Raw genomic sequence first — 12,388 nt, forward strand, 5'->3', positions numbered from 1 at the left:
TGATTACTGATTTTGAATACTGACGTCTGCAGATGCGAAAAAAAGATCATTTTCACATTCAAAGCATATTGTTTTTGATAGAATCTTTCGTTTGAAAATAAGATTAAGTTGTTGGTCATTATATATATATATATATATATATATATATATATATATATATATATATATATATATATATACAAAAAAATTAACGGACTTCCTTCAAATGTTAGTTCGCATGAACAAAGTGTGCTAGTGTGCATGCGTTTCATTGAAGAGTAGTGAGTAATAATAATATGAATTCACTTCATTACATGTCTCTTTTTAAGCGTTCCGCAATTCACAAATTTCCAGCTATTTTAAGTGGTAAGTGCCACAAACTGAATTATATTTTATTTTATACTGTCCAAATTGGTAAATCGACTATGTTTTTGTTTTTTTGTTCTTTTAATACTATTTTATTGATGGTCACAAAGCTTTTTTCTTATCTTCTTTATCGCAGTTTTATCAGCTATTTTTTGCTCTTTGGCATTAATGTCGGACTTAAGTGATTAATTTAATTGAACAATTAAACATAGCGAGTTCCGAAAGAATTTAATGTTGATTCATTATGCAGTATGGACCATTTATCTTGAAACATTCATAACTTTCAAGTTAGATAATAAAAGGTACGGGACACCGCAATAAACTTCATCGTTGCCATTCTTTTCTTACACTAAATCACGTTAATTGAAGCATTTACTTGTGAAATACGGATAAAGGTGCAGGATGGGTTTGGACAACTTCAACTGAAAAAGTAAAACCATCCTTTTAGGATATTTATATTAGAAGTTACTTATGCCATATATGAAGGTTATGCAATATTTGTTTATGAAATATCAACAAAATTACATGAGTCTTGTTTGAGGAAACTGCAAGAAAAAACCCACAGGCTCAAGAATAAACTATCCATTGTAGATATTTTTATAACAAATGATTTACACAATATTATAGGGTTATTAAAGAAATATTTATTTATGTAATATAACCAAAACTGCGTGAGTCGTTTTTGAGAAAGTAGTCCACAAGAAAAGTGAACTACTTCCTGTAGATTTTTTTTTCAGGATAAAGTATTCCAATGGGTGATATGCATAATGATGACTAAGTACTAGTGAGTATAATCTCACCTCTTGAACGAGATTAATCTACAAGTGAGTTCTTAGTCGTAATTCGTATGCATAAAAAGAATGATTAGGAATGAGATTGTTCTCTCTGTGACAGGCAGTTCCGTTTCATGTAAACTTGGCTTTTATGACGTTTCATACAGAAATGACGTAATGAATGCGATGTTTATTTCCTTCCTTTTACTAAATTAGGAATTCACAGGTATGTATCAAGTAAAAGCATGCCAGTAAAATGAAAATCAGTAGCGTTATTTATCCAGCACAAAAGCACGACTTTTTCTTCTGTTGGAGATTTATTATAGTACGGCTACTTTCGTTTGGATATTCCAGCATATAAAACCGTGACGACCAAGTTTTTTTCACTATACGGCCTCAACTCTTGTTTCAATTTTGAGGAACCAATTTGGGAAGACTTTTGCATTTTTGAGAGGGAAACAAAACGGAAGTGCTAGCTCATGCAACACTAAAAGAAATTACAGATTAACGTCTCACTATTATACCATTTAGCCTAAGGGGACGATGGTTGAAACAAATGAATTATTATGGAAGAATTAGTGGAATGAGAAAGTTTAAGGAAATGTGAATATCCCGAAAAAATCCACGTCCACCAAGGACCCCACACACTAGATGTTAGCGCTCTACCACTTTTTTAAAAGTTATCTGATTCACCGGACAAGTAGCAGTAACTTAATTTCCTTATTTTACTATATTTTCACTGCCCTGTACAGTCTACAGTTTTTCCAGTAACTTCCTTAACGACAGAGAGACGAACACAGAAACATGGAGGGCAGTTAAAATTTCAAAAGCTCTCTCGCTGGTAATCGAACCCGGGACCCCGTACACCGAAGATGCACGTGCTAGCCACTACAGCAGCGGGGAGGGCACAACTGAGGAACCGTGCCCCTATCTCGTGCAACGGTGTTTGGAGTTTCCGCGGATTTAGAAAAAGAAATGGCAAACTTGGTTTCCTGAAAACTTCTATGAGATATTAGAGAACGGGAATCAAAGTTTTAAAATAAGTAGAAAAAATTTGATTAGCTCAGAAATTATAACAAGTAGAAAAAAAAATGATCAAGTGCAATCTTGTTCCTCATAAAAGAAAAATAAAATGAAATGAAATCTTTGAGTTTTACGTCCCACGTCTATGGCAGTTAGGCTAAAGGAGACGGCTCCTCATAAAAGGTTACATGTTATCACACATAGCGAGTATTAGAGCGAACATATTGAAATCGGTAGTCGACGGGGCACCAGTGACCCTAAAATGGAGTCCACTATGAAGTACTAAAGAACAAGAAGTGGTTCTTCCGTACATCACCATATTTATTTCTTATATTTATATTTTAACATTTAGGATTTAGGATTTTAGATTTTTGAGCTTTCGGCATCGAGGACCATTTATCCCGTCACGTACATGAGGGATGACGTCCCTCGGCGAGCACACTATCCAGGGAAAGGGAAGGAAGAAAGGATTGGGGAAGGAAGGAAGCGGCCTGGGACCTAGAAATTAGGCATTTTCTTGGTGTAAATTAGGAAAACCCAGGAAAACTTCATTCAGAATGGCTGGCCTGAGAAAGCTTTTCCACTTTTTCCACTGAGTGCCTCTACCGGAAATCAAACCCGGGACCGCTCGCACCGAAGGCGAGAGCTTTAGCGGCTACTCTAAGCGGAGCCACTATTTTTATTAACATTTTTTTATTTATTGTATTTTTTATCATTGAGACTGCAACGTGAGAGGAAAACTCTTCTTCTTATTATTATTCAGAGCTCCAGCTCTGGTTTCCAGTAAATTCCCAAGCAAACGCTCTGCCATCCATTGTACATTGTTTTTAAAATCTATTTAGACTTCTCTATAGTCATGCACATCAGTCTCTTCGACGTTTGTACTTACGCATCCGTAAATTCAGTCATTTCGACCCACTCTAACAGACTGTGAGACAGTGAACTAGGTACTCAGGTGGTTCACAAAATTTGGAGATTAATCTCAGCTAGCTGAGATTATACTCAACTTTATGGATACGAGAAGTGAGAAATCACAGTTTGATTCATCAGTTTTGAGCATTTAGTCAGGCACTTGAGATTAAACTCAAATGACATCACGTTATCTTGCTTTTTATGCATACAACCTTGAGACTAATCTCAAAATCTTGAGCAAAGAGTAAGATCTCACTTTTATGCATATTGCCCATTGTCTGCTAAATATCTGGGTAGTATTATTAATGATATGAAGTGTGAACGTGAAATAAAAACAAAGATAGGAATGGCGAAAGAAGTCTTTAGGAGAAAGGAAGGACTATTTTGTGGTATCTTGAATAAAGAGTTGAGAAAAACACTTATAAAATGCTTCGTGTGGAGTATCGTGCTGTATGGGCCAGAAACATGGACATTACACAAAAAGGATGAAAAATGACTGGAAGCTTTTGAAATGCGAGTGTGGAGGAGAATGGAAAGAATTAGCTGGGTCGACCCGGGAACCAATGAGAGGGTGTTAGAAATGGTGGGGGACAAAATAACAATTCTAGACATTGTTAAGAAGAGGAAGAGAAACTGGTAGGGACATTGAAAAATGAAATCTTTAAGTTTAACGTCCCACGGTTATGCCGGTTAGGCTAAAGGAGACGGTGATAATGAGAAATGAGTGAAATGGTGGAATGAAGAAAGTGGGAGGAAACGGGAGAACCCCGAGAAAACTCACGAGCACGGCGTTTGTCCACCACAAAGTCCACACGGCGCGAGCTGGGATCGAACCAGGGACCCCAAGCACCGGAGGTGAACGCTCTACCACTGAGCCACCGCGACCCCCAAGTAGGGACATAGAATAAAAAGAAACTGTATCTTGAGAGCGTTGGAGAACATGGTGGCAGGAAAAGAGGGAGCGGGGGAAGGGGACTACAATTAATGGAAGATATAAAAGCAGAGAAATCGTACGTGAAGACGAAAAGTTAGCGGAAGACCGTGGAGCATGGAAGCTTCTCAGTTGCAGCAAGTGACTTACCAATAATGACAGAATACCTATGATGATCGTGATGATCATATTGTCTGATTACTAAAACATTTATTCTGAAATATAAACAAAATAGTCTTGAGTCATTTATGTAAACATAAACAAAATAGTCTTGGATCGTCCAAAAAGCTCATCCCCGAGAGCAGCCGCGGATCCAAGATATGATCAAGGGAAGGGTTAAAGCATAGTTTGCCGCTTTATCCACTATGAAGAAAGTAGGATTGATGCCTATTTTATCCAGTGTATACCTGAGCGTCAACGGGAGGGGGGGGAGGAAGGAAGCTATAGTCTCTATAGCCCTTCTCTTGGATCCGTGCCTGCCCGGGAGTAAACCACCCCTTCTGGAATTTTGCATCAGGAACAACTTATCTTATTGTAAATTATTAAATAAATCCTTTATTAATGAAATATAAACAAAATGGCCTTAGTCAGTTTGGAGAAAATAATGTGAAAAAGTTTACCCTCAAGAGTCAAGTACCTCTTGTGATTTTTTAAAACAGCAAATGAGTTATGTCATATTACTAGATTAATGAAACATTTATTTATGAAATATGAACAAAATCGGTTGAGTCGTTTTTGAGAAAATTGTCCCACAATACTCACTCCAAAGAGTAACCTATTCCTTCATTTTTTTTCTCTTCACGAAAATGGTTTATAACACACTATAGAGTTCTTAATGAGAGCTTGATTTATGAAATATCAAAAATTTAAAGCTGTTTTGAGAAAATCGCAAATTTTCCTCTTTCATCTTTCAGTGAACTAGGTCTACCCTTATTTTTGGGATAGGAAGAAAATGCGAAAGTTAGTTGATTTTGAGTTTAACGTCCCTTTCAGCAGCGTGGTTATATGAGACGTGGACTTACTGATTAATGTGGAATCCGAACCACATGAGTTCCCGCCGGGAATTGAACTCGGTTAATGAATATCCAAAGTAATTTAAGTCTCAAATACTATGAAAATTTAATACGACATATTTTGAAAAATAGGAAAGAAGTAAAAGGGATTCAAAATTTGATTATGTTTCAAAAGTATTTATATCGAAAAACTACGTAAGTAAGTATCGTATCCAATCATTTCAATCGCTTTCAATAAACGTAAAGATCATAATGCCATTTACAGCGATATGATCTCTTAAACCACTAAGACTTGGATGTTTGTATACTGTAGCGTTCTTAGTTTGTAACACTGAATAATAAATGTGGCATTGTAAATTTTTGTTTAACATGTCAATTTTTAAATATGTAAATTCTGATCTAATGCTATTTGAAAATAATGTAACTTGAGTTGGCAACACTGTTAATTTGGTGATAATTTAGCATCTAAAATTTATTTTCTCTTGTCGATATTTGCATTACACAAAACTTGAACTATTTTTATGTACTAGTTTAAAAGTTACAAGGATATTCCAAGATAAATGGTCCACCCTGTATAAAGGAAAATGGCACCATAACTTCACAAAACAAACTCTTACTATATTTATAAATGAAGGAAACGACCGAGTTTTGCACACCAGTTCCTGTACATGTGTGACTTTAATAATACCCAATATGATTGATATATGATGTTTCAAAAATGCAGATTAGACCTAGTGTATCATTGGATTCGCATCTATAGAGAATTGGTGTCAAAAATTGGTTACTTCCTCTATTGTTCATTATAATTTATAATACAACAGTCAGAGGTGTTCTGAATCTGGACACTGGATTGTCTAAGTACAAAAGGAGTTATGGTACAAATCATGTGGTCTGAGTGAAAGAGCACAGATTCTGCAAAGAGAGAGTGCATGGCTGTTCACGGAGCAGACAGTAGTGCAGTAGTTAAAGCATCAGCTCGGTATGTCGAAGATCCCTGGTTCGAATCTCAGTCCACTCGTACATTTTTCACTCTGTGTATCATTAAACTCTTACTAAGAAATTCTGGACTCATCTCTGTACTGCGATTTTTTTTCTTGTCCACACACTAAGTAACACAATATTTCAATTCTCAGGGGATCTTCTTGGGGATCAATTTTAACAGTGATTATTATTATTATTATTTTAATACTGGGGTGTGTCAATTTTCTTTGCAGGACAACAAAATAAGTAAGCTCAAAGAATGTGAGTTAATAGTTTTCCAATAAAACAGAGTGAATTGATCCGAAGATGATTCCCACGAGGATTGAAATATTATGTTACTTGGTGTATAGACAACAAAAATAGCGCGGTGCAAAGGTGAATCCAGTAATTATTCTGTTTATATGAAGACGGCAAACCATGATACGTATATTTTTACAGGGCAGCAAATAAAGAGAGTTTGAATTAAATTTAAAATACTTTCAGTTGACTCGTGGAATTTCTAATTAAGCCATTATAAACTTTTGCCAGCACATAAATCTTAGTATGACCAAATACTGGAGCAAAAATAAACAAGGGAGTTCTGTTTCACAGTGTGAAGCTGCGGCAGACTTCCAAACTATACGAATTCAATACTCAAATCAAGTAGTGCACTATAACTACTGGCCGCAATAGAGTAATAAGATCAAAGATAGAGCCTGTTCTTCGGGTGCTGAATCTATATCAAGAAACCATTACTACCCCTTACTGTTTTTGTTCTATAGGGTGGCCCAAAAGTAGATATACACCCATGCATTGATCAAGTATAACATTCTAGTGTATGGGTTTATTTGATTCGGTTCTTCCGAGCTTAAGATGTAAGTAAACACATACTAAGAACAAATAATAAAGAAACTAAGTCTACCTGATGGATAACAATAAGAAATGATATAAAATGCAGTACGGTACTGTATACCTACTTTTGGGCCACCCTGTATACTGATACAAGCTGAAACCAAAATCACTAATTTGAACCAATTTATGTTTGGAAAAGGGGTAATGAAGGAGATAAAACCGATTCTCGCGCGACCCTCTCTTGAGATGTTGAATCGGTTGAAAAAACCCGCTTCTCGATATTTTCTACACTTTTTGCTATTTGAGAGTCAGTATTGAAACCAGAAGTACTAGTTGTACACTTCCGGTTTCCATAGAGTGCCGCGGGTTGTAATCATATATATACTTCTTGAGACGTTGTATGAGAAAAGAGAGAGAGAGAGAGAGAGAGAGAGAGAGAGAGAAACACTGTCACTATCTTTATTGATTCTGTTCTTTGATAATAAATGTTGAATAGAAGGTGAACGGAAAAGTTGGAATCTTTTCTTGGGAAGCTTAATTAAGAAAAAAAAAAAAAAAAAAAATCGGTATCTCGTACCGTTTTTGCTCTATGGAAATCAGAACTGAAACCGGACATGGTAGAAAATTTCAACCACTTTCGGTTTTGGTAGTGTTACGGGTTGTGATGATATATTCTCTTAAGACCGTAAATCGGTTGCAGAAAACCTTTGATCGCTATCTATTATCATTTCTGTTCTATGGCGATAATGCTGAAAGTGGAAATGGTTAATTTGAACCATTTCCGATTTGAATAGGGGTTAAAGAAGGAGACGGAATCTATTTCTGGGAAGCTGAATCGACTTAAAGAAACCGCATCTCGATATCTATTACTTTTTTTCTCTATGAAAATCAACGCTGAAACCGGAAGTAATAGTGAATTTGAACCACTTCTAATCTTGATAGTGATGCAGATAGTCATGATAATAATAATAATAATTTTATTGTCCTTGAACCAATTATGGCAGTAGACAACGTCAAAATATGCAACAAAATATTACAATATGTTAACTATCACGTTTAATTTGCATAAAGTATTTATCTAATGAATAAAACGGCCTTTCTAATAGCCAATTTTATAATTTATGATACCTTGAGACACTGAATCGTTTGCATAAAACCGCTTCCCTGTATCAGTATCTGTTAACGTTTTTTGTTCTGTGGCGATAGATGTTAAAATTGGAAATTGTTAATATAAACCACGCTCAGTTTCAAAAGAGATTTAACGGAGGAGATGGAACCTGTTCTTGGGACGCTGAACCAATTGCAAAAAATCGCTTCTTGATATCTTTAACCGTTTTTGCTCTACGAAAATCAGTATTGAAACCGAAAGTAATAGTAAATTTCAACCGGTTTCGGTAGAAAATGGTGAATATTTATTATTGTATCGTATTGAGGCGTTGAATTGTTTGCATAAAACCGCTTCTCGCTATCTGTTAAAGTTTTCGTTCTAGTGTTGAAAACGGAAATAGCTAATTTGAAGCACTTCCCATTCGCATAGGGAGTTAACGGAGGAGAGGGAAGTTCTTCTTGGAACGCTGAATTGACTGCAGAGGATCGCATTCAATATATCTTACCGTTTTTGCTCTGATACCTGTTCACAGACGGAAGAACGGACGGATAAAGCCGTTTAAATAAGGCTTGCGACATTTATGCATAGCACAGTTTGGGAGTCTAAAAAAAATGGTCAAAAATGTGTCACCACGTTTTGCTATCTCGCATAGATATAACATGTGTCCTACACCTTCCATTAGTAATCTTTCTAATTTACTTCATTTATTTACTAATTACGTACATATAAAAATCAGATATATATTTGGTCTACTACCTAACTTACAACACACCAACATCGGCCCAGAAAAATTGAAGGAATAGGTTCTTAATATCCTTTGTTTAGAAAACTAGAAACGTACTTCTTTACCCATATAACTAATTCCAACCGAAAATCTTCGTTGAATTATTACTAAAAGATGAAAACTTATCAATAATACCTTCTGTCTTGAGCTTTAAAAACTGTCCCTGAACTTTTACTTACTTGGATAAATTGATCCCAATTTATTAGTTGTATATCAAGAAAATATGCTCTATACTAACCTTCGTTATCAGACTTCTCCGGGGACAGAGTACTGGAAAGTCTAGACATCACTGGGCACTGATCGGCATACAGTTTCAATAAAGACGAGGAATAGTTTCTAATATAGTTCTTAGAGAGACGAGTCAAAAATGGGCAAGGCATTTTTATACTTGGTCAGCCTAAAGTTTTGTTTTGAAAAGGTCTGAAACTAAAGAAAAACATACATCACAAACTATTTCACATTAACTTCTATGATTCTTTTAATATATATGTACATTTACACACATAAATGCATCAAATTCTGTAGTAACCACAAAAAGCTAAATTCTCACAAGGTTAACAAATAAAACAGGCAATAAATATCAATATTCTATACACACAAAATCTACACTATTATACATCACTTTATAACGGCAAAGAATTATCATTTTTTACATTTTTAATAATAGCAGCCTCGCGTTACAGCATTATAAGTTTCTGATAATTACTGTCAAGCATTAGTTACTCCCGAAAGAAAGGAAATACATGAATCAGTATTTCTACTTATGCAATTCAAGTTTCTTCGATCTTCATTTTTTTTTCTTTTTTAAGCTCACAGTGTAAGCATACGGTAGCTTAGAATTTCATTCAAGATATATATTATGTGTGTGGTACTTTATTTCTCGGTTACCAGCCGGATTTGTACAAAATTTAGTGGAGAAGTAACCCATCATCTAAGGAATAAAGACAACTATATTTGGTGGTCAAGTTCAGTCAGGGACAGGCTCAGCTTGTATGTAGTAGGCCTACTTTATTTCTCGGCAACCACTGGCCAGATCTAAATCAAGTTTGCTGGGTAGAAGTCCATCGTGTAAAGAATAAAAATCGCTATATTTGGTGGCCTAGCTTGGTCCACCGACTGTCCCAACTACTTAGTTTTCTTTTACATTGTTATAGTAAACCTAACTTTAATCGCACGGTACCACCATTTATTTCACTTTTTTTTTTTTTTTTTTTTTTAATACAGATACAATGATGACATTTAGAAGCTCATAAAAATCATAATTTTACTATGTTCACTGTTGATTTTCATTAAAACGTAAGTATCACTATATGCGTTTGTGCATACTTGAGTGCAAGGAAAAACTCGATTCCCTATTTACAAGGACATGTTCCTGACCAGAAGCTTCAACTGTTCGACAAATTTTGGTTCCTTGATAAGAAAAGCCCCTCAAGTTATGCAACAAAAGTTTACTATTAGCTGTAATGAAGTTAAATTGTAACTGCTTTCTTTCGCAAATTGCTTGCGTACTAGTGCAAAATATGTTTACGTCACCCGTACTTTTAAAAATATAAAAAGTAGCATACTCCATGTTTGATCACAACTATGGATATTATTCTTCTATGTCATTACAATTGTAAATAGTTTGTTTCACTTAGCATTCATATTTAAAGGGTAGGAGTGCACTTTGTGCAGTACATTCATAGGAACCGACACAGTAAATAGCAATACGAGCAATTACACTCCATCAATTTTAACAAAATGGGTCGAAACTTCCCTACCCATAAGCTAACCCAACCTTATCCTCCTACTTATTCCTATCTTGCCATTTAGAGTTTGACCAGAAACTTATTTAATTAATCTTCATTAGTGCTAAAATGAAATGAAAACAGTTTTACGTCCCACGTTTATGCTGTGTAGGCTAAAGGAGACAGTGATGATGAGAAATGAATGAAATGGTGGAGTGAAGAAAGTGGGAGGACCTCGAAAAAAAAAAACCACTAGCACAGTGTTTCTCCATCACAAAGCTCACTTGGTGCGAGCTGTGATCGAACCAAGGACTACACACATCAGAGATGAGCGTTCACATCTGAGCCATCGCAGCCCTTTCAATTAGTGCTGTGCTTTAATCCATCTCATTACAATATTAAATGTCAGTTTATCATTTGTAAACATACTTCATAAATAACACTCGTAAACAATATGAGGAGTGTGATCAATATGAATTCATCCGTTACATATGATACGAAGAAATAAGTAGTGTATGTCTACTCGCTCCTAAGTGAAAGCTGTAAGTTACGCACTCCAACAGAATATCCAGACCAGCAGTAATTGAAGGGCGTAACTAATTCGAGTAGCGCACGGCGAAACAAAAACCCGCGAAACAGTTATTTACAAATAAAATTCGAATTTTTTAATCTGTTCTAAAAAATGTTTATGACTATGTTCTGAACATCATTTTATTTTTCTAAACCTACACGAAGCAATTCAGTCAATAGTCTTATGTGTGTCAATTCTTTAAGCGGATGCATTGATTTTGACATACCGAACCAAGACGATACATTAAAATGAATCTATTACCACTGCCATCTCTATTCACAAACCTGGTCAATGACATTTTACCAAAATCAATATTACTATTTGTTATGTGTATTTCCTTAAAGTATCCGTTTTGCGGTGGTATTATTGCTAAATAGTATAAATGTGAAGGGCATATATAACTTTACAATATGTTCCATAAATACAGCGAGAGAGTTCAAATTGACAGTACTATGTGAAACCGTATGATATATGTTTGTCATAAAGAAGAGAAAATAATAGAATGATGTACTTACATATGGTAAATTTAAAGAAGTAGTTAGGAGTTTGAAGAGCAACCTGTGATCACTTCACGACCGACAGATCAGCTGAATCACGTGATTCACTATGTATGAAGAGAACTGGCAGCAGAAGCTTTCATTTTCCCATGAAGCAAAGAATGACGTAAGAAGGAGGGAGAAACTTGAGTGAGCTACGAATGAGTGTTGGTTCCGTGTCATGATTTCTTCTATCCTGTCATGTACGAAGTTAATATGGCTCAAGGACATGAATGTAAAATCATTTAAAATGTAACTTAAGTAGTTTCTACGTACTAAGTAGCGATGCAGTATAGTAGTTTCAGTATTAAGCGCTGTAAAGATAAATAGTGCTAAAAGAACCTAAACTCATACTCTCGCTTGTGAGACGGAGATAAATCAAATTTAATATTCTGGACCATATGGTTAAAACAACAATACTGCTATTATTTCCCAACAAAACAGGAAATATTATTTGTATTTCCTGTTACGTAACTAAAGAGACGATTCAGGTATCAAAATTTTGTAATCTAAGAAACCAGTTACGAGTTACAGCCAAATCTAACCTATACGGTAAGCTCTAAACTTTAAAAAGATTTTCTAATTAATTATTATATTTTTTATAGTTATACGCTCATGATTATGCTCCGAGTCTTAAGAGAGACGGTGATGATAAAATGATGCAATGAAGGAAGTGAGAGATAACGGGAGAACCACTCACATGGTGTTTGTCCACACATCATCATCATAGGTACTCTGCCTTTATTAGCAGGTCACTTGCTGCAGCTGAGAAGCTTCCATGCTCCACGGTCCTCCGCTAACCTTTTCGTCTTCGCGTATGATCTTTCTGTTTTAATATCATCCATTAATTGTA

General features: G+C 35.3%; 1 protein-coding gene across 2 annotated transcripts in view; it reads right to left on the reverse strand.

Annotated features, from left to right (window-relative positions):
- Positions 1–11,675, reverse strand: part of LOC145688527 (5-aminolevulinate synthase, erythroid-specific, mitochondrial-like) — a 63,084-nt gene extending 51,409 nt beyond the window's left edge. For both annotated transcript variants that reach the window (XM_081762897.1, XM_081762896.1), the window contains exons 1-2: positions 11,515–11,675; positions 8,940–9,127 (exon numbers count right to left, since the gene is read on the reverse strand). In XM_081762897.1, the coding sequence (XP_081619023.1) occupies positions 8,940–9,081 (142 nt within the window). In that variant the 5' untranslated portion in view covers positions 9,082–9,127; positions 11,515–11,675. The remainder of the gene's footprint in view (positions 1–8,939; positions 9,128–11,514) is intronic.
- Between the last annotated feature and the right edge of the window lie 713 nt (positions 11,676–12,388).

This window comes from Thermobia domestica, chromosome 6 (assembly GCF_964235325.1).
Source record: "Thermobia domestica chromosome 6, izTheDome1.hap1.1, whole genome shotgun sequence".
Classification (NCBI taxonomy): domain Eukaryota; kingdom Metazoa; phylum Arthropoda; class Insecta; order Zygentoma; family Lepismatidae; genus Thermobia; species Thermobia domestica.